The 23,758-nt window shown below is 40.4% G+C and overlaps 1 protein-coding gene across 5 annotated transcripts in view; it reads left to right on the top strand.

Annotated features, from left to right (window-relative positions):
- The window catches only part of Cpq (carboxypeptidase Q), a 368,009-nt gene that overhangs the window by 274,912 nt on the left and 69,339 nt on the right, over positions 1 to 23,758 (top strand). For 3 of the 5 annotated variants that reach the window (XR_779292.2, XM_010619585.2, XM_019206825.2), the window contains exon 6: positions 10,015 to 10,216. Coding sequence is in view for 4 of the 5 variants with exons in the window: in XM_010619585.2 (XP_010617887.1) it covers positions 10,015 to 10,216 (202 nt within the window). In the remaining variant the exon portion in view is untranslated. The other 2 variants (XM_010619586.3, XM_010619587.2) reach the window with 2 other exon arrangements.

Here is a 23,758-nt window from a genome sequence, read left to right as displayed (position 1 = left end):
ACAGTGCCCTAAGAGGTCTTGTCCTTACATCTTGAAGATGTCTTTGTTTCTAAGGCCAGGCTTTTCCACAGGCCTCCTTCACATATCTTCATGAGCTCCACTGGAAATTACTCTCCCTGAGCTGTTTTCTTTCTACTCCTCAGGTTATAATATCTTCTCTTCCCCCAGGGCCGTTGTAGCCTCCAGGCCCTAGAAGCCATTGAATCAACATATCAGGTGATGCAGTTGGTGTATTACTTTCCTCTTGCTGGGGCAAAGTACCTGACATCAGCAACTTAAAGGAGGAAAGGCTTATTTGGCTTGCAGGGTTTTTTTGTTTGGTTTTTGGTGGGTTTTGTTGGGGGGCACCGGGGATTGAACTCGGGTCCTTGTGCTTGCAAGGCAGGCCACTGAACTGCTGAGCTAAATCCCCGGCCCTTGGCTTGTAGTTGTAGACCGTGACCAGCTGGCTGCAAGGCAGAAACAGCATGGTAGAAGGGCATGAAAGTTTTAGAAAAGCTGCTCTCGCCCTACCATGGCAGTCAGGAAATACAGAGGGAAGGGAGGAGCTAGGGACAAGAAAGACTACACCCTTCCAGGTCACTTCCCCAGTAACACGCCTCCATGCAGACCCCACCTCCCAACAGTAAGTCCACTCTAACACCCACATGCTCCAGTCACCTTCAAATCCATGAGACCTCTGGGAGCATTTTAGATCTAAACTGAAGCAGTGGGATAGGGATAGTTTTGGGGTTGGCGGGTAACTTGCTCAGTCTTTGTAAAGGTTCAGTCCAACATTCCGTAGGACACTTGAGGTTACTTTAGTCATAAAATCAAACAACCATTTAGGCTTGCTCCTAGAGCCTTCCTTTCTGAGGTCATTTCTCCCATTCCTTTTAGGCATTTCAGCAGATTCAGAGAATGGCTTTGGCTCTGTTCATAAACGTGCTCCTGAGCCCACCTCAGCATGGGCACAGATACAAATCTGACTCTTCAATTTTCAAAAAATGTTATTATTTAACTTTCCTGTGTAGTCGAGCATAAACACATGAATCTTCTTTGAAGCAGTAATATAAAATGTTCACTCGTTCCACAGTCATTGAGCACCTGCTCTATGTTCTTGGTGCTGCTCCAGACCCCAGTCTCCCTGTATGGCTAGGGACCATACCTGCTTCCAGAGACTGCACAGGACATATTGGTACAAAACTTGTTGAACTTAAACTTGAATTCAACTGGTTGTCCTGGATTTTATATGGCAACCTTGGTTGCTGAGCAGCTTGGCTGGGCTGCAGGGTCAAAGGTGGCCTCACTCACATGTATGGAAGCTGGAGCTGGCTGTCAGCTGGACTGCTCTCTCAGGTGGTGCCTCAGCCTGCAGGAGGCTTCTTTATGTATCAGCCGTGGGATTGCAAAAGGGGAAGGTGGAGGCCGTGAGTCCTCTTCTGACCCACATTCTATTGTCACATGTGGTCAGATCTACCAAAATCTGTGGTCAACAAAAAAGGCCACAGTGCCAACCCAGATTCAGGTGGGGAAAGACATTGCACCTTTTGGGAAAAAGGAATAGAAAGATCACCTTACAAAAGGGCAAACATACAATGAAGGGAGGGATAGATAGCCATTAAGTCACATGCCGTAAGTGGTGAGCGCAACAGAAAAGTCCCTTTCTTCGGGGACTACACATTCTTCAGAGAGGCTAGGCCATGCATCAAGGGCCAAATAGATGTACAAAATGGCTTTGCTTTTTACCCTGAGTGAGATGGAAGTCACGTGAAGGGTTTGAGATAAGGAATAGGATCATCTGGTTTAGATTTTTTAAATAGGATAACTATATGGAAAATAGGCAGAAGGATGACAAGCATGGAAGCAGGGAGGCAGCTGAGAAACTTTTACAATACTCCATGAGAACAGTGGAGCTGGTGAGATGGTGTTGGACAGCAGGTCTATCTTGAAAACAGAGCCAACGGTATTTGCTGATAGATTGTTTTATCTGGAGTCAAGAATAACTGTCAACGGGCTTAGCCAACAGTGACTAGAAGGATGTTTTTGCTGTTTGTTAAGTTGCATTCCTCTTTAAGAGGGAGACAAGAAGTCCAAGGGAAGAAGAAAGTTACATGAAGACAGAAGCGGGAGGAGCAAAGGCAGTGTGATGTGTGGGAGACAAGTCCAGGAGTGAGGGCTGCCTCTGGGGGCTGTCAGAGGTAGGGGAAGGGATTCGTTTTAGCTCTATCAGATTGATTTTGGACTAAAACCCCCATAACTTTTAGGAGAATAGATTTGTGTTGAATTTGTGTTAATTCATTAAAGCAATTAGACATCTAAGTGGAGATGCTGAATAGCTGCCGGATGTGAGTGTTAAATTCGGGATGGAGGCATGGAGATATCAGTTTGGACTTTATTACCAAATAGACTTGCTTGAGACAATAAGCCTGGCTGAGAATTCAGAGTGGGAGCAGGGAAAAGGAGGATTTCTGCCTGTCTCTGACCACCCCAACATCTAGAGGTTAGGGAGATGAGAAAAACAGCCGAGAAAAAGGAGCAGGAGCATCCAGTAAGGTCTGAGGACAGCCAAGAGCTCGAGGTCCCAGAGGGCAAGGCAAACAGGTGTTTCCAGAAGAGAACAAGGGTCAAGGGCAGCTCCACTGAATATTCGCCATTTAATGCCTGTTGGTGACCTCAGCCTTGATTTTTTTTACCCCTAACTCCTATAAAACTTCTAGGAGGGACAATTGATACTTGAGAAGGGAGTACCCTGTAAACCATGCTTATGTTTATTCTATTCGAGATTGCCTCGTGCCCCTCTCTCGGGACACTACATATATGGAAAGCGGTGTTTGGATGCTTAGAATAGTGTCATTCATGCCTTTCTTCATTTCCTCAGTATTTCCAAATGCCCCTGGCTAGGCCCTGAGGATTTTTCAAGTGAACTGACAAGATCCGGGTTCTCACAAGAAAGCATCCAGCCTAGGGATGTTTTTTTGCAGGGCAGACATCACCTTTCTGCCAAGGTTTTCCTGTCCTTTTTCAGTAAGCACCCTCTCTTTTCTGTGTAATTCGTAGAACTCAACACATTTAATGTAACAGCCAGTTATTGCCTCTGCTGCTAAATTCTGCCCTCTTATAGGACCGTGATGCTATCTCAGTTTTCTGGGTGAACAAACTCCTTTATTAGAAGGTTGGCAATGTAATTTATTATTAAAACCAGGAAATCTTTGGAAGAAAAAGGAGGCTCGGTTAGTGATCATACCAAGGTGAGGGCTATAAACTGAGATTGCCTGTGGCAAGCGTAGAAGTATGGCTTCTCTAGTCCTTAGTTTCTGTTTCGACAGCTACTAAATAAATATGTTTGATCCCTGAAGAACCACATTTACTGAAATATGATTTAACATTTTGCTTTAGTTGAGGATCAGTATGTTGAAAATAGCATTAGGAAAAGTGTTTCTTCATCTGTTGCAAAAACTTACTGGAGACTCTGTCCATTATTTTTCTCAATGTTCCTCATTTGAAGAGCCAAGAAATAATTCCTTTTAGAAATGAATGCTTGGAAAATATTGCTTCTTTCAAGGAACTAATGCTATTCTTTTCCTGTATAATGACAGCTCAGTAATACATCAGTCTTGTCCTTTACACTAGCAGCCACAAGCTAGAGCTAAACTATACCTGTAAGTCTCTACTAGGTCATGTCAAAATGTTTCAAATTGTGACTTTTCTTTGTCTTCAAGCATGTGTGGAGCACCAGTGTATGATGAGATCTGTTTTTAAACTAGAGCTGCAACAGAGAGGGATACAGATTTGTCCACTGTCTTCCTGGCGCTGTGGTTTGTAAGCATTTACTTGGTCTTTAAATATGGCTCTAGGATAATTTCTTGTAGGGAGCCTGTAATTCTTTCAGGAGTAAGGCAAGTCCAATAAAACTAAATAAAGTGAAACAGTCCAGCATATTACAGAAGGGTGTTTCGTTTTAATCATGCAAGGCTTGAGGGAACAAATGCCCAGGCTTATATTTCGGGTTTCTTCTTTCTCATGAGGTTTCAAACCCACTACTGTTCTTTTAAAAGAAGAAGAAGGGCATATTTAAGAAAATACAATTATTTCTAAAGTTCTTTTGGCATCTTTACTAATACTAGTAATGAGTGATTGATCCAGTGAGACATATGACAGTATTGTCATAATCCAAAAGTGCTGTAAGTGGTTAGCTATATTCCACAGATACAGGAGAATTTATTAACTGGGTTTTAAAATGATGTGCCCTTGCCCTAAATATTTTAATTCTCAAGTATGTAGTGCCTATTTTGCAGGACAAGGAAATGATGCATACCGTATTATAAAAACAAATAAACTATCTACTTAAGAGAAAATGAACTCAGCTGTCAGTTATAACCTAAGGGGCAGAGAATGTCAAAAAGCTGGCGTAGTCTAGCTAAGAGGAAGGCAAGAGAAGTCAATCAGCAGCACCCACCTTCCTGTCTGGCACCCAACACCGCTGAGCACAAGAAACACATCTTTTTATTTATTTAGCACATTACAGTGTTAACAGAAGTGGGTCATGGAGGGAAGAGCTCCTCGTGCCAGTTCAATTCTTACCTTTCACACCTGTGGAAGGATGGGAGTTGGCGGGGTTCAGAAGAGACTGACAGAGAGATAACCTGGGTGGGAGGGGACCGAGAGAAACAGGGAAGGAAAGGGCCCAGAAGGCTGCTTTCACAAAGCCCACTGGGTGGGCCATGCCTCTCTCTTCTACAGCCGCATATGCAAATGAATCCAAAGCCGATCATATGAAACACTTGACAAGTGCATGGTATTTTTAAAAAGTCAAAATTTAATTGTGGGATCTTGAGTCACACTAGTTCTATCGATTATGTTACTATAATATCGGGAATAAATCAGAAACTGTGAAATATTGATTTTCTCTGAAAGCTTTTTTAAAGTACACCTACCAAACACCCTGGATTTTTTTTTTTTTTTTGCCTACTTTTTTTTAAACTAATGCTAAAATCAAAGCAAATACAGTCCCATTTTCTAGATGGGTAAAATACATCTTTCAGCCAATGTTCATGCCACAGTTTTAAGGCTAAAACTGTGTACTCTTGTTGCCATAGTGATGTTTATGGAGGGGTCATATGTTTTCAGTAAGTTTAAGGATCATTCAGGACCTTGACTAGCACAAGAGGAGAATTCACTGACAGATATCTAGAGTACTTCAAATGACAATGTAAAAATGGAATTCCCGAAAAGGCAGGTTTGTGTCTCGACAGAACACCTCTGTGTGCACACACTGAGTGATGGGGCTGGAAAGGGGTCCCCAGGAGCCACTCATTCTGTTCTCCATCTCCAGGCAAAGTGGTGGCTAACCGACAGTAGGTACCTGCAATGTCAGGATTGATGTAACTTGCCCAGCATTGCCCGTGTCCCCATGCTGCAGCCAGCTTAGCTGTCACATGAAAATAACTTATGGCACTGCCTCTTGTTGTCATTCTGTTCCTAGATCTCCCTTGGGTACTCAGAGCTGCTCAAAACCGAATGCTGGAGACCATCAGAGATAAAAGTGTGAACTTCAGGGTACACCTAACCAGAAAGCAAAGCCTGTATTTGGCTCTGCATAGCAGGAGAAACCTCTTTACCTGTTATCTGATTATGACAATGCTTTGAGCTGCTGCTTTTGGAAGAACCGCTATATTCACCCTTAAAAAAGGCAATTCCAGGACCAGTGGCACAGCTGGCAAAGCTGATCACAGCTGCTCAGCACACATGTCATGAGATGATCTGCTTTTCAAAACTTGTTTTGAGCCCACCGCCCGATCAAACAGCATCACCACCATCATCTGTAAAATATCAACATTTAGTGGGGTGAGGCTGATGCCCGGTTAAATGTGGACTTTCTTTATTTTCTTTCTTTCTTTATTTTTTGAAGATTGAACTGAGGAGGCTACATGATTGATTTGAATAATCAGGGAGCTTTCCCCCTTACATTTAATTTTAGGATTTCATGTTCATTTTAGGTCCAAACCAAAGGTATACTGAAATTGAACAAGGAAGCAGCCATTGCCTGGAATTTTATAACAGCAAAAAGCACAAACATCATCCTTGTGTTTATATTAGGAAGTAAGAATTTTAAAGCATGCAACATGTATTTTAAACAGTTTTCTTCATTTTAATCTTGTGTTGCACCCAAAGAATGCTAATAGTTACCAAATTGTTTTATGGCAGAGTAGTCTGATGCTTTAAAAAAAAAGTATAGGATGTGATTGTAGCACATGACAAAGTTATGAATCGTCAGCCCTGAGCAGGTATAAACTAATCCAGTGATCCCAACCTAGGAGATCACCCAGAAGCATCTTTCTACATTGTGTCCTATGTATTACGTGGTAATGAATGAGTTTCCATGGATCCCAATAGAGAGATGTTTCCTTTATTGAGAAAACAAAGGGGAGGCATAGATAATATCTGAGCTTATCACTGAGCTGCTAGGCCTCCTCACCTATGTGCCACGGCTTGTCTCAGCAGGGCTGGTTATCTCACCCATAAAGCATGCAGCCTTTAGAAGTGTGTTTCTTCACACATCCTGTAAATCAGAGGATGAGTATCTTGTTACATGTGCTACAAAGGAGTGAGAAAAATGAGCGTGGTCCCCCTCCCTGTCACTAGCAATAATCAGGTTTTCACATCTACACTTCCAACAGCTCACGCATACTAGGGAATCTGGATGTTTGTGATGACACATTCCTGAGAAGCAGTAGTTCTGACAGCCCAGTGACCCAGCTATTCATTTCAGTTTCTTTGTGCAGAGACATTTTGTTTTCCCAACTCCTTCACCATGTGCTAATGATTAGATAATGACTCCATAAATGAGGAGGAAAGGCAGTGACGTGGATGGTGGGTGGTTTGTTTTCTTATCGTTTTTTTGAAAACATATGGAGATGTTTAGATATAAATAGAAAACAATAGAACTGCCATCATACCAGTGCCAGCTAATACAGTCATACATGAGTGGAAATCAAACGGATCTCTACCTACTGCAGAATTGTGAGCTACTGATATCTACACAACTGGTCTTATTTGGCTTGACAAGCTATTTTATTATTTTAAGCTTTTTATTCATAGTTGGAAAGAAACTCTGGAGTAAGATTTTTTTTTCACTCCTCCCTCATTGTGAAATTAGTATATACAAGTAGACCTCTATTATAATCATGAAAAAACCTTTTAAAAATTGATGTATTTGTTTAACTGGAGTCTCGGTGTTTCTGACCTGTGGTTTGAAGGTTGGAAGTGAGCCTTAGGAGACAGGGGAGTGGAAGGTGGAGAACATGGGCCAAGGGAGGCAGACCTCTGGGTGTGAGTTTTGGTTGCACTGCTTACTAGGTAGGTCCTCTAGGGAAATGATAACCTAACTAAACTTCAGTGGCCACTCTGTGAAATGAGAATACAATTGCATTTATCTGAACAGTTCAAGGGACGAGCTGCAAGGCATTCGTGCAGTGTCTGTCTTCTAAGAAGCCCCACAAAAATGCTACCTGCCCTACAATGCAGTTTCTCACATCTCCATGAGCTGGGTACCCTTATCATCCCAGGTCATGGAGGCAGAAACAGAGATTATGTATAGAGTTCCCAAAGTCATACAGCTAAGAAGTGGTTAACACGAAGACTGGATCAGTGCGGGTTATTTCAAAATCCATGCACTTCCTTCCTCTGCTAAAATGCTACCAGATATGTGGCCTGAGACACCTTTGGAAGCTCCTGCATTTACAGCCTTCCCTCATGCCTGTCGACATCCTGTATAGTGCACAGTGACCTGCCCTAATTGTGATATTCTGTGTTCCTAGGCCATATATTCATTTGTAGTTAAAGAAGGCCAGGAAACACTTAATGAACATGTTGTTAGAAGCCTTGGTAAGTTCTATTCATGCAACCGTTTTGACTTTGGTCTACAGAGCCCTTTTCTTTAACGTTTATAGAAGATCCCTATGTACACTTTCATTATTTAAGCTTAGGAGAGAGCATTTGTCCAAGCTTGCAGTTGAAGAAGCCAAGGGCCAAGGTGAAATGATTTGGGTAGACAAGGAGAGGCCAGTCACTACCCGCCTTTGTAGCCCAGAGTGTCAGTTGCTGTGTCAGGAATAGAACAGACTGGGTCCAAGGCTGTATTCACCTCACCAGGCTGCTCATTAGTGTTGGGTCTGACAGCTAAACTGCTAACTGGGTCCACTTTTAACCTAAATAGTACATAATTAGGAGCATTTTGCCTGACTTTCTTTTTGGAAACATGGGATCTGCCTGCAATATAAGAATCTTTACATATGAGATTGCCCAATTTTGTTTTCATTTGCAAGGTGTGTTGTGATTTTTTTTCTTTTCTCCTTTTTGCAATGGAGGCAGACTTTGGAGTGGGTATTTAGCAAGGCCTACAAGGGAAGAGAGCAAGGACTGCCAAACTGCACATCCACCTGCTGACCTAGCAGCAGCATGTAGTTAAATGAGCTCTGAATATAGGACACAAAGGCAAGGCTTTTGCATCCTGTTAACTCTAATGATGCTACCATAATGCAGAAGCCACAGCTGAAACTGAGATGGCCCTTTTATTAAGAATGCCTTGGGTCTTTCCCAGAAATTCCTTAGAAATGACAGCGGAAATATGAGCAGGCTTCTGCTTTGTTAACTGTCTCATCATTAACAATGACAACAAAAATGCTGGTATCCCTGGGCCTTAAGTGCAGTCCTATAAATGTGGAAGCATCCTCTCTGAGAGCCCACAGCTGCCCTTGCCTTTGTGGTATAACTATACTTTCACAGTGAATGTTAGGGAATCACTCTAAAGTAGAATCTGCTTTAGGAAAAATTACTTATGCAACCCTCAAATTGTTATGTAAGTGAAAAATCATTTTAATGCTGAACAAGTGTTACTTATCACTCCAGTCGCATGCTAGAAATGGCAGTGCGTTGTGTTGGATTTCAGAGCAGGCACTACCACTTGCCAGCTGTGCGGCTTTGAGCAAATCACTTGACTTTTCTGATCCTCAGGTCCTTTCCTATAAAAATGCATCAACAATAAAGCGGCTTTGTCTGTTTTATGGGTTGTCAAAGAAAACCAAAGAAGACTGCAAATGTGAAAGCTCTCTGGAAGCACTGTACAAATGTTACTATTGATTTGTACCAGATGAGTAATGAGGAACGAGTAGCAGTGCTGTCCAAGGATAGCTTGGGAATAACTCAACAAAGGTGGGAGCTGATCAGTTTTCGAGAAGGAGTTGGCTCCTAGAAAACAGAAGTTCTGGCCAGCTTGACAAATCTTAAACTTGAAAGTCAAAGCTGGGAAACAGTTTAGCTGTGCAACCTGTCCAGAGCCTGTGATGTTTTAAGCTCCTGCAGTGACTGTACTGGCTACATGAAATCACTATGTGCTTTCTCACCAGGCTTGACTTGGAAGGAGTTTACAAACTGATGGTCTGGCAGAGATACCTGGGATTAGAGTGCTGTGTCTTGTTCTATTACTGCCCTCCTTGGGGATTAGATAGATTGAACAATAACAGAATCAGAAACCAAAGACAAACCTGTCAGTTTGATGCCCTTTAGGTACAGCAAAACTCACAATTAAAATAAGATATGGTATCTCTTTAGAGGAAAGAGGTGCAGAAATAAGCCCACAGAGCATAATTTCTTTTGTTTGAGCATGGCTAACACTCTGGAGATCCCTGCTATAAAGGAAGAGTTGTTCTAGTACACAGTAGACACTTAAGAGAATTGATTGATAGAATGTCAGTACTAGTAGAAATAATTGAGCAATCTTAACTTTCCCTTTATTGTGCTTTTTCAAATCCTTTCAAGTCACCTGTTGAGTTTGACAAATTCTACGGTGAGTAATTATGCATCTCAGAACCATTAGGTAATATGTAAACCAGATCCTAAGTCAGGCAGAGTAGCATATATTTGGGTAACAACTTGTGAGGAGGTAAAATATTTGGTTATTACAGTTTAATAGTTCCCAAGGAAAAAGCACTGAAGCAACAGATATGAATCAAACATTTTTTTTCTTTTGTTTAGATAAATATCTCCAACTATAGTCTGGTGATGGAGTCTGACCAGGGCACTTTCTTACCCACTGGGCTGCAATTTACCGGTAGTGAGAAGGCCAGGGCCATCATGGAGGAGGTTATGAAGCTACTGCAGCCCCTCAACATCACCCAGCTCTTCAGGGATGCAGAGGGGACAGACATTAACTTCTGGATCCAAGCTGGAGTGCCTGGTAAGACCAAAAGATGAAACAGATGTTGAAATAGATGTTCCCAGACACAATGCTCTGATGAGCCAGTGATACATAGAAACCCTAAGCAAATGTCTATGACATAATTACCTCATGATTTCCAAAACTGGGATGATGGGACTCACCTTGTATTTGTTTACCATATGCCCTTTCATTTTACTCACAGAGATTCTGATCTAATGATTATAGGATTGGGTCTAGAAATAAGTTATTTTGTTAATTTTTAAAGAGATATTTGATGATTATAGTACTGTGGTTTCATAACCAAAATGTGAAAAATACAGTAGAAGGCAATTGTTGCTACTAATAGCCTTCTAATTCTAGTTCCGTGCTAGGAAACCATCACCAACCCAAATACTGCAGTAAGTAAAATTTTGCCAGTAGGGTGGGTGCATCCTGTTAATTGTGTTTTTCTTTAATGCAAAAACTTCTGTTAAGAGGTTGCATAGCAATTGGCCTGCCCATACCCTGAGGAGAAGCCCCAAGCCCTTGGGACAGGAATGCAATTATGAAACAGAAATAAATTTGGGAGGGTAACAGGAGTAGAGGGCAGAACAGCCTCAAAGAAAATGAAGATGGATGTTGTCGTGATTTTGCCCAGGATGGGCATGGAACAGGGTGATATTAAGTACTTAGAATGAGAGGTTGTTCCTTGAACACATCATATCCATTATAAAAAAAATTGTACCAGTCTACAAATTGTTCTGTATTTGTTAATACAAACAGGAAGCCCAGCCTTTGAACAGTTTGACATTACCATTTTCATGATTTCTTCTGTGGCTGCAAAACATTTCACGGGTATAAAAACAATGTTTCCCGGTCCATCCCACACAAGCTTTTCTTTTTTCTGCATGTAAAGTAGAAAAATTCATAAAAATTCAAAAAATACCAGGTCAAGGCAGTTAGGAGATTTTTTTGCCCCCGTAGGTCTGCGTTCTAATTCAGCCTGATCTACCATTTCTTCCCTCGTAGCTACAACCCAGGGCTTACTTAGGGGTTCTCAAATTTTAAGAATTTCTTTTTCAGGGCTGGGGATTTAGCTCAGCAGTGCTGCCACCTGCCTTGTAAGCCCAAGGTCCCAAGTTCAATCCCCAGTACCAAAAAAAAAAAAAAAAAAAAAATTCTTATTGAAAAGTTTAAGGCTCAGGAATAATTTAAATTTCAAATAAATGATTCTGTACACCTTACAGGGCAAACTCACTTCTCTATACTTCAGTTGTGCTTGTCCATGACATTTCTGTAAAGTGTCTTAGGGAAAACGCCATTGTAAAATTTTTTTTTTTTCTGGTCCCTGGGATCGAACTCGGGACCTTGCTCTTGCAAGGCAGGCACTGACACCACTGAGCTATATTTCCAGCACACCATTGTAAATGGAAATGTTGCCTTAAGAGAATTTTAAAATATGGTTAACTATACACATAATAAACAGAGCCAATTTGAATCATCTTACTGGAATAAAAGAAAGCTCTTTCTACTTTTTTTTTTTTTTGGTACCAGGGATTGAACTCTGGTCCTTGCGCTTGCAAGGCAGGCCACCGAACCGCTGAGCTAAATCCCCAGTCCTCTTTCTACTTTTTGTTATGAAAAATTATTATAAACTTGAACCCCTAAAATATGCTTTTAAAACATATAGTATCTTCATAAAAGGCTTTTAAAAATCTTAAATACACATATATATTCTATATTATTGGTGAAGTAGGTATGATTATCCCTTCAGATGAAAAAACAGTCACAGGGAATACATGACTTGCACAAGCCTACCCATCTCTAGGGGCCTGAGTGCCCTGAGAATGGACCCTTTTAGTGTCAAAGTTGGTGGCCCTTTTCCCACAATATGCAGCAACCCAGGGCAGTCTGGAATGCTGAGATGGTCTTTCAAATCGCTGGCAGTATCTAAAATGTTTACATTACTCAGCTCTTGCTTATGCAAAGAATTCCAGTTTGCTCTTGCTCCAAAATAACTTACCTCTGGGAAAAAGGAGTTCGTTATTGTAAATAAGTAATTATTTCTTTTCACATTCTTTATTCTACTCCCCTCTCTACCTCTGTAGATCAGAAAAGTTTATATATATTCAGTAGTTCATGCAGAGTAGTATAAATATTTCCTGGAGTTCTTTTTAACTTTCCTTTAGAGTTTTATAAGAATGAACCAAAGTATTGCTGATTTCCCACCATAACTATCATAAGCTGGCTCTTGATATTTCAAATGTGGACTATTCCTGGAAAAAACAAAAGAACTGCTCATGTTTTAACTCTTATTATCTGTTCAAAAATTTTTAAGAACTTTAGAAAAAAATCATAATTTACCTGAAAAAGAAAATAAAAATATATAAGTTATATACTCTCTTCTTAAAAAATAATTTAAAGCTAAAAATAAGATTGAAAATACTATTTAAATTATGATTTAAGTAACTTCTTACCTAATTTTCAAAAAGTGAATAAAAAGTAACATTTCCAAATTCCATCTAATCTCTTTCTTTCTCCTTTTCTTCCACTTCTCCCATTGATTCAACAAGCATTTATTGAACTCCTACCATATTCTAACCCTATTAAATGTCAATAATCTGAGGTGATCCTACTGTGCCTAGGCCCCAGTTTGCTTGATGTCCCATGGGCACAGAATAGCAAAATACTAATAAAGAGTACAGATAAAATTAAAATCCGACATGATTTTATTTCTAGAAGGCACATCAGTTTATGAAAGGATCATTCTGGGGGGAGGAGGGAAGAAGCCCTTCACCCTCTGGATGAAATCCAGATTTCACTTACTCAGTAGGATAATGCTCAACATAAAAATAAGCACTTAGAGGAAAACATAGTTTTAAAAAGTGTCTTGGATATGCTTTCCGCATAAACTCCATGATCTAAACCATGATACTCCAGCTTCCCCCAGTTTCCACCTCTTCCACGCACCTGCTCTTCCCTCCAAACCCGCAGGGCCCAGAGGCTCTTTAAGGGACTCTGCACTCATTGTGTTTATGAATTCTTTGTCAGCCCGTGAGATGCCTCTGTTTTCTTAATCCCTGGGCCATTTCTAGTCCTTATACCATAATCCGGCCCTGATTATGCCATAATCACACATGATGGCATTGTTCTTTAATTATTAATGTGCCTCCTGCTTCCAATGGCTAGTGATGAGCTTTCTGAGTTTAAAGTCTACAACATTTACTAGTTTGCCTCCTCCACAGCCTTTTGTTCAGTTTGGGAAAATATTTAAATGTTTGTAATTCTCACTTGAGACAAGAAACAAAAAAAACCTGAAAATAATTATTTTCTTAACAAAACTTGGATGCCTTGGATTAGATATGTGGAAAAAATAAAGAATGTTGAGAAAAGCCAAAAAAAGACTTTTTAAATATTTGAGGAGGAATAATAATTCCACTACACAAAATGGTGAACAGTTATTCCCTGAGGCTTTCAAAGACACTACAACAGTAACTTAAAAGTGATCTTAGAGAGATTTTTAAGTTAGCCTCTATTCACTGCAGATAGTGGACAGAGTATAAATGTTACATTTTTTGCCTCATTCTCCAGATTAGAATAAGAGAAGTCTGTTCATTATATGTTGGCCCTGAGGTACAGTACAGGGTTCTCAGATGTCCCTGAATGTGTCTTCTTGAACATCTTATATTAAGAGAATCTTTCACAAAATGCGAAAGATCAAATGCCCTCTTCATTAACCTAAGAGAATGAGCCCACTCTTACGGCACATCTGCCAATGAAGAGTTTCTTCCTTTGCTTCAGAATCCAGGATGAAACTTCTTTCTAATTTGTTGGTTTGTGCTGGGGAGAATTAAAGGCCTGAGTGTATGTTCTGGCTTCAGCATTTCTAACTATATGTACAAATACATGCATATTTTTTCTTTCTGAGCCTCACTCACTTCTTCTAAAGCATCCTTACTGGCAGCCTGCAATATGGCAAGGAGAAATTGATAGTAAAGAACATGCACAAGGTCCACATCATACAGACTATGCAGCCTAGTGAGCAAGACTTGGTTATCTCATCTGCAGCCTCCAGGTCATCGTTTCCACCGAGCATTTCCGTGTGTCCTCCTCCTGCCGTCCCCTATCTCGTTGACTGGACCACGATCCCCAAAGCTCAGTGTAATCTGTAACACGCAACCAAGTGGCTTCTAAGACCTGCTCACCTTACATCTCCTCCCACAGACCTTGTTTCATTGTCGCTCACTGATTCACATGGCAACCTCCTCCTGATACGCGGACCAGCATTTCCAGTCCCCTTCCACCTACCTGCTTCATTGCCTCCAGTGAACTTTCTAAAATGAAAACTGATGTATCATTTCGGATGCATTTGTCTGTAAAATGAAACAGAAGACTAAACTCGGACTGGCAGTAAGGGGAGTTTAAAATTCTCTTTGAAAGAACTCCAGAGTGAGTGGTTACAGAGTAATTTAGTTATCCAACCAGAGACAAGGCTTTCGGTTCTTCACATCTTCACCTTGCCATCCTTGGAACATCTTCAGGCTTGTCCCTTCATGGTCCCAAAATAACTGCAGTTGTTCTGAGAAATACATTTTCACACATTGTACAACAGAGGCAGAGAGTATGTCTGTAATTAATGTTCCTTTCTAAGAGGGAGAAACTCTTTTCGAGAAACCCCAAAAGAAGTTTCTCCTCAGGCCCATTGGCCAAAGTTGTGACAAAGTTGGCTAAATCATGTCGTGCAAAAGGAGTAAAACTACCAAGATTGGCTTTTAATGATCAGATTTCACTTCCTGGGCATAAGATGCGGCTACCCAGAACACCTCTCTCCTGCCTTTATAATTGTGATCCAGTATGAATTTTCAGAATTCCCTGTGCCTGAAAAGTTCCTGACCCTTGACAAATGTTCACGAGTCAAACGCTGAATAAGTAAGATCTAGGTTTGTAAGAGTCAGATATCATGAGAGAAGTTTGTTAGCTGAAGTGTACTGCACATCCATAATTATATTACTTTAGTAATAATATCCTTCATTGGACTGTCCTCTTTCTTCGCACATTTAATGGTAAAAATCATATGTGGACTTCTTTCATCTTTTCCATGATTCCGTGTTGAATGCCAAATGTGCACATCACTCAGAATTTCATATATTTTCCATTTTGCTTACTCCTGCCCAAAGCCTCATATGGCATTAAGCAGAACGAAATGAAAACTTTCCATTTTGACATTCTAAAAGGCCTTTTCTCTAAAATGTTCCAAGAAAGGAGACAATGAGGACACAAGTAGGAATGGCGAGGAAAAGTAAGCTGAAGTTTCAGACTGGACCCAGAATGTGTGTGTTTCCACCAGATGGAACAGTGCAACCCAGCCCTTCTGCATCCCCCATTGTCCTTAACTAAAAGATGCTTCCTTATAGTGAAAATAACTCTGTGAACTGGTGTTTGAAGAGATCAGAGCCCCATGGTGAGTAGGTCTCACCCCACTAAGAGAAGAAAAAGGGCATGCTCCACTTTGGGAGTTGGCCCTCAAGCCCTCATGGAAATAACAAAGGAAGTTTTGTTCAATCAGCAAACATGTGTTAAATGCCTACCATGAACTAGGCACTGTTTAGACTCTGAGGACAGAGCGTGGAAAACACTGACCAGATCTCTGCTCTTGTGGAGTCTACACTGGTTGTGTAGGAAGGGAGAGTGGGAGACAGACCATAACAAAAAAGTGAATCAAGGATGGGAAAAATATTGGACATTGATAAGGGTTATAGAGAGAGTTATAGGTGGCTACATCTTACCTCTTCAACTCAGGTGAGTCAGAGATCTTGCTTTAATATGCCTTGACTGCTTTATTCTAGATATGTATGACATCCACATCAATACTGTCCCTGAGAAGTCGCCCATTACATGTCTACCATAGTAAGCTGCTTACACTTTTCCCCCTTCAGCAACTTTGCTTCGGGTCTGATAAGGCCATTGGTTATGTCCCTCACAGTAGACCTCTCTTAAGGCTTCTAGGATTGTTAGAGACCCAGTGAAGAGGGCACTGTTTATACCACTGGGTGGTTAGTTATACACTGCCTTATGAAGTCTCTTCTAGTGTTACCTTGAATGTTTATTTAAAGCACACACTTTCACTTTGAAGTTAATGTGCTTAGTATTTTATCTCCTTAACTGAATTGAGGAGCAAGAGAGCATTTTATTCTTATTTATGTATGCACTCTCCCTATTATTACCTGACACATAAAAGTTTACTGATTAGATGTATTGATTTGAAGATGAACACAAGACAAGTTGAGTAACAATAAAAGGCAGTTTTTGGTACAGTTTCTCAATAAATAATGCATGTAGAATAGCTGCAGGAGTCCCAGGACAGAAGATAGAGAAAAACTACAAGAGTTAAGTGTGGATGGATATTGAAAAGTTTGTAATATCAGATGGACAGAGTGGGTAGAGAAGGACATTCATGGTGACAGAAATGATAGGCACAAGGTAGATGTTCCTGGGAGGAACAGTTAGGAAAATGACTGCTGGGAAGTTCAACTTGGAGATCAGTAGTCAGAGGGCAGTTGAGTGTCCCTCAGCCAGACGAAGAAGAGCCATAAATTGCAGGTGGAAAACTCTTGAAGATGCAAAGCAGCCAGAATTCTAATTTAGCAGGGAAAAGGTTTGGTGAAAGCAGTATTTGGGAAGGGAGTCTAGACAGCTCATGCTAGGGACTAGCCAGACCCCACTCAGGTAGGAGGCTCAGAGTGAGAGCCTGGGAGTGAAACAGGAGTTTGAAGATGCAGCCAAGGGTCAGAAATGATTAAGTATTTCAGTACTGCTTTGTTTCATGCCCTCCCAAGGGTCCTCATTTCTCATGTTTCTTCCTCTACCATTTTTCATGCCTTCTAATAATGTAAACTGAAAAGGCCTTACTTTTCTATCTGCCCCTTCTAGGGTCTCAAGGTGGGTTCTTCTGGGTTCATTTGGCTCTTTATTTGATGCACAAATTCCTTGACTTACAATGGGTTATATCCCCCATGAACTCATTATAAATTTAAAATACTGTATTGTGAGTCAAAATGTAAATGTACCTAATTTACTGAACATCATAGCTTAGCAACACAGCACTATGCTGCATAAGTTGTTTGTGATCAGGTGGCTGACTGGGAGCTGTAGCTCTCTGCTGCTGCTCCTGTTCATCGTCTCTCTCTGTCCAGAGTACCGTATAGCATATCACTAGGGCAGGAAAAGATCAAAACTCAATATATGGTTTCTACTGAATGCATATCACTTTGGCCCACTGTAAAGTTGAAAAATTGTAAGTTGAACCACTGTAAGTCTGGGACCATTTTGTAACTGACTACTTGTATAAGCACGTCACTAAATGGATAACTACATTATATATAAATTATGGAAGGTGCCTCTTCTCTCCAGAAGCTCACAGGTAAGAACTGGTGGATATGATTCATTTACTGATCACAAAAATAACAAGAACTTCTTAATCATGGAAAACTAAATAAAGCCACAATAAAATCAATATGTTTCACTCCGGTGCCCTCTGTAGGATAAAATCCCTGTCCTTAAGGGAGTTAGTGTAGGGTTAGATACAAAGAGAACAAAGTACAGTAGTTCAGGCAAGAAGGCATTTATCTGCTTGGCATCACAAGAGGCTATGTTTCACCTGATTTTCAGAAAAGACTAGAATTCTATTAGCTGGAGAGGGCATCTGTCCACCTCACAAGATGGGAATGAGCAGAATTCTGTAGGTAAGAAAGTGTAGCAGGCTCTTAAAATGATAGGTGGTCTGTTTTGGCCAATCTTTGGATTAATACAGGAAAGCAAAGATAAAAGCAAAGAGGCTGCTGGGTCCTGAACTGGGATCTGAACGCCCTTCTGAGGATTTCGGATGGTCATAAATTTTCAATATTTGAGAAGAAATGAGACATAGTGAGACTGAACCTTAGCCACTAAGCCAGTTCCATCCAATTCAGATTCTTCTCTTGAAGATCTCAAGACAGGACTCAGCCACTGAGCCCCACAGATCTCACTGAATGAACTGCATGTCTTCTGGCAATTTCTTGGTAAAAACTGAACTTTCTTTGATGCTTTGCTACAAAAGTTTTGCCGTGTTAAGCTTTCCAGCTGGGGTGACATAGTTGGTCCACAAAGCATTTCACTGTGATTGGCAGTGGATGAAATGAAATCCTCAGATATCAGAAATAAAGTCTGAATACTTATTTATAATCTGCTGGTTGAATCTTTGGGTTAAACGAAACTTGAGGTATTGGAATATTTCACAGATTTCTTGAAGAGCTCTGCTAAAATATGTTTACCAATTTAATTACTTTAATAATAACTATGTTATGGAAACAATAAGAAAAACACCACAATAAAAGATTTTGGAAGAATCAAGGACTTTTTAGTATGGAAATGGGTTATATGTCAGTTATATACAATAGACTATTTCAATAGTTTATGATCTTCCCTTTGCTCACTATTGAAGCTCAAAAGTGGCCACTTAACCTAGTATTTTAGTATAGTCCCTTCATGAGAAATTTCTAACACAGTAAATTAAATCTCCTTATTATGCCATTATTATAGGAGAGTGTGAGATTGTGTAATTAATGGTAGCTAAACTTTCTTTTCTAATATGACATCTGCTGTCTTAATTATCTTTCCAGTTCATAATGTATAAGTCGAATATGATTGGGCTCTGTAAGACCTATTAGTTATGGATCTATTGAGACTTGAATGATTTGTTGCTCATAATAGGACCAGATAGGAAATGTGTCCTTAGGGTTCTCACTTTTTCTCCCATTGTATTTTTGTCAGGGGATAGAACAGAATCTTATATAGAGATGTATGTAGCATAGGCTTCCTCAATACTCAAAACTGTCTTGGAGGTCTAAACCTAAGTAAAAAACGTTAGACACATTTTTAAAAAAAGATTTAGTTCATTATTGTAAATGTCACAATTACAGATGAAGTTACTCAGTATACTTTGCATTACATTATGAAATGCAGTACAAAAATAGAGCCTTTGTTGGGTGGGTCAGTGTTCCCAGGTTCTGTCTTCCTCACAGAAGATTTTGTCTGAAATACCTGATGACTGTAGTCATTTGGTGTGACAGCATCATAATCCCTCCAGGTTTATACTTTTCATTCTGTCAGCACCCCTACAGACCAAACACATAACCTATGTGTTTAGATTACAGTTGTGGTTCAGATCCTTGGCTGCAATATAAAGCTTTAAAAAAATGTATCTGTGCTGGGTGCCCCACTCCCAAAGATTTAGATTTCCTTGGTTCAGCTGCAGGACCACAAGAGTTCTGCAAGTCCAGGGAGCATCATCTATGGAGAACCAGTTCAACCCACCAGCTTTCTGTCCTCCCAGAGCACAACTCCACTGTGTTCTAAGTGAATGGTCCCCCCCTGTACTTGTGCTAACCTGAAGCTCAAGGGCCTGAGCACACCCTGGCTTCAGAAGTCCCTGAGGTGGTTCTGATACATAGACAGAATTGAGAACCACTGAGGTATAATAAAGTCTCAACATTAAGAGCCTGGATTAAGGAGCCACGCAGAAATGGATTTAAAATCTTGCTCCTCTACTTTTCTAGCTGTGTGAACTTAGTAAAGTCATTTAACCTCCTAGAACCTTGATTTCTTCAAAAGTAAAATAGTCAGGGGACCAGGGATTTAGCTCAGCGGTTCGGTGGCCTGCCTTGCAAGCGCAAGAACCCGAGTTCAATCCCCGGTACAAAAAGTAAAATAGTGAAAATATTTCCTGGGATCATGTTTTTTCTGAAAAAGACAATCTAAGTGAAATATGTGACATGAATGTAACCTCATATGAACCACTGCTATTATTTTAGTTGTTAAAACAAAATTTCCATAGTAGCCTCAACTTCTGTTCTAATTAAGAGAAATCCAGTTTGGTCAACCTAGACAACCTAAAGTAAAAACGGGGAATCCAATCAAGCCACAAGAAAGAAGTGATGTTGGATTAGGCTTCACAGATTCTAGCATTCGAATGCGGTCATGACACACATTCACACTGTTATCTCCCCCTCCTCTCTCTCCCTTCCATTTCTTAAGCCAGCTGCACCTATGACCGTGGAAAGCTTAAGACATGTCTTTACAGCCTTTTAAACACAGAAGAACCAAGTAATTCACCAGCTCAGTTTGGAAAATCACAGTGGCCCAGCCTGGCTGCTTTATATATTCCTATAGTCAAGGAGGTGCCCTTAAAATAGGCAGAAGAGATTCTGTGCAGATGAATACCATAGCCACCTTTATTTCACAGTCGAAACCTCATTTGAACTATATAAAATACACAAAATCTGTGCTGTCCTAGCATCTATTGTCAGACGAGGAATGGCAGCAACAAGGTTCCAGAAACAATAAGGAAGTTCCCTCAAATTAGAATACCTAGTCTGTGTTTCCCATGACCTATGCATGATAATCATTAGCTAAGATGAGTTTAAGAAAACGAAAACATTCCTTGGCCTTCTGTTCCAGTTTACTTGAGACATTCAGATTCACTAGCACATGAGAAACTGGACAATTACTGCTGAGCTCCCCAAAGTCCGCATTACTAACACCTAAGGTATTCTCTACTCCCTCACCCACCCCAGTCTGCCCTCACCCACAGACATCAGAAAACTCAGTGGAGTTATTTATGGAAATGCTCTCTACTGCTTCTCTACTGTGTGCATTATCCAAGAGTAAATGAGAATGAACAATCACAAGAAGCCTAGTTACCATTTGACACTTGAACTGTTCGTAACCACTTTACCTAAAAGCTATGGTAAAGGCAGCAAGGGTAATGCCATAAGAAAGGAACAGACTTTGCCACTTCCTAGCAATATGTTTTCTACAAGTTATTTAACTTCCTGGAGCTTCTATTTCCTGATCTGTAAAACGAGGGCCATAACATTTCACAGGGCTATTGTGACAATTGAATGCATTTGATAAGTGAATGTATTTGAAAGTCAGTTACACTACATGGTGGACTTCCTTCAAGTCTGAGGGACAGTTTTACACTTTAAAATATTGGGAAAGTCGTACTATGAACATGCTTTAAAGTATTTAGATTCAGGAGAGAGGATGACTGGACATATACTTAACTATTCTATGAAGCATTTCAAAAGATGCATAAGAATTATTGGTACTCCCTGACTATTGGGCCTTTGTGGTTCTGAGACAGAGTGCAGGAGTCACTGTGCCCACCAGGAGTGACCCTGCAGCTCTCCTGGCTCAGCTGCCTTACTTATAGGAAAGCATCACCACATGTGTGACCCTTCAGAGAATGAATCAAAGAAGAAAAAAATGCAATTATTAATAACGTTTACTACCTCTTCTATTTCAAAGGTTGCCACTGTGGAATTTGAAGCCCCCTTATAGTTCCTATTCAACCAGACAACATTGATTATGAGTTGACAAGAGTTGGGGGTGGGTTACATGAGTGAATGTGTGAAAGCACCCGACCAAGGACACAGAATGGTACTGTGAACCTCGCTGGCAATGTCTCGCTCTAAGTTATGTCCTGTGGAGTGACAAGGATTCTCATCCAAAATAAGGATATTATGATAGTATTTACCAAAAAGATAGAATATGCATCTCCTCTGCCCTGGAAACTGGACAGTTGCCTCTTTCTTATTGCTGAGACACAATACCTCATACCTACAAATGGAAAGAGGAAGGGTTTATTGTGGCTCACAGTTTGTAGAGGTTTCAGTCTATAATTCGCTGGCTCCGAGGCAGGGCACATGGCAGAAGGACATGGCAGAGGAGACACTACTCAATGGCATGGGGGAAGCAGAGAGAGATTAAGGGAGGAGAGGGGAGATAGACCCTTCCAGGCGACTCCAAACAGACTTCACTCCCAACATCCCTTTACCTATAGTATCACATCCCTGTGATACCCAGGCACCAAGCAAAGCCCCACCTATGAGCGCATGAGGTTTTGGGGGACATCTAGATGTAAACCACGATCCCTTTCTATGCTGCTTTTAGTGTTAAAACTCTATAGCCAGAAAGCTCCTATTTTTCCAGAAGTGATCATTATTTTCCATGCAAAATAGAATTATCAGTGCAGGAGCCAGTTTTCTCAAAACCCTCTGTTTTTTACTAGAAAACAATGAAGTAGCACAAAACTGCCTAAATGAAACAACCATTTCGGTGGCCTGCCTCACAAGCGCAAGGACCCGAGTTCAATCCCCAGTACCAAAAAAAAAAAAAAAAAAACCCAACAAAAAAAAACACCGTGATTAAGGGATTAAGGTCAACTATAGATTTTAAAATGTAAGATCAGTATTCTGACAACACTAAAATATAGGAAGGAAATTAATGAAAATATCTTGTGGGGATTGAACTCGGGGCCTTGCGCTAGCAAGGCAGGCCACCAAACCGCTGAGCTCAATCCCCGGCCCCATTTGCTTAATTCTTTTAAAACATATGTCTTGGAACCAATTTTATTTTGCCTTTTTGCTGGTATAACCATGTAAAAATGTGATTTATGCATTTTATGTATGCCATGGCAATGTAACATTTTGCTTCTCTTTCATTTTCATCCTATCCCTCTCTTATTTTTTCTTCGGTGAATCATGAAAAGGTTTCATATTTCTCAACTGTTTAATCTATTTATGAAAATTTGAACTAAACAACTTAACACAATTAAGCAAGATGTCTGATTCATCAAACCTTCATTTTCCTGAGGCTCCAAACTTGTCAGTCACCAGAAAGCCTTGTGTTAAGCGGCAGCGGTGTTTCCTGTCCTTTGGCCCGCCACATCTGGTGATGATTACAAAGGCACATGAACAGCGTGCGTATCGTGGCGTGTGTGCCCCTCTGCCTGGCTTCACAGGCCCTCAGGGTCGCTTACCAAGTTTGTGCCTTTAACTGCGCTGCAACTCAAAGGTTTAATTTTGCCTGAGAATGTCTTCAGGTGCCCTGTAAAGGAGCTCATCATTCCTTTTGTTTTCCTATACTGTTTTACTTGGTTCTGTGTGCATATGTGTCTGTGTGTGTGTCTAAAACCAAAGAGGAACCGTGAAGAAAATGTACACAAATTTTTTTCGACCCACCCAGACCTTTCTGTGAGTTGCTGCTTTTATTTTTATTTAGTTTTTACTAGTAGCATATTTATTGGCTTCTTGAGTTTTTTCAATTTTTTAAATACAGTTGAGTTTTGATTTTATATCTTCATGTTCTACCGTCAAGATTCAGACTCAGTTTCCTAACATGATATAATACGTGATTATCTCATGAAGACCCTCAGCGCTATGGTCTTTCTTTGGGGTCTTTCCCTAATCAGGAAGCATATAGCATTTTTCATTCCATAAACCATATAACTCGGGAAGTACCTATTAACTAGAAAAATGGAGCTAAGGCTGAAAGCCGTCTATCCAGACATTTTGTTTCTCTAATTGTAAAGCCTGAGATACTTGACAATTTTCAGAAAATTGACCATTTTTCTTGTTTTATCTAAATGTTGATTATGCATGACCACAAGGGCATTAGTGTTTTTCATGTAAAAGAGATCTGCTTTTGGATCTTGTGAGGGGCTCTTTTATTAGTATTATCAATAATTAAATGAATTCTAGA

Source organism: Fukomys damarensis, unplaced genomic scaffold (assembly GCF_012274545.1).
Source record: "Fukomys damarensis isolate Sample0158 unplaced genomic scaffold, DMR_v1.0_HiC HiC_scaffold_5, whole genome shotgun sequence".
In the NCBI taxonomy this organism is placed as follows: domain Eukaryota; kingdom Metazoa; phylum Chordata; class Mammalia; order Rodentia; family Bathyergidae; genus Fukomys; species Fukomys damarensis.
This window is presented reverse-complemented; position numbering and strand designations above follow the sequence as displayed.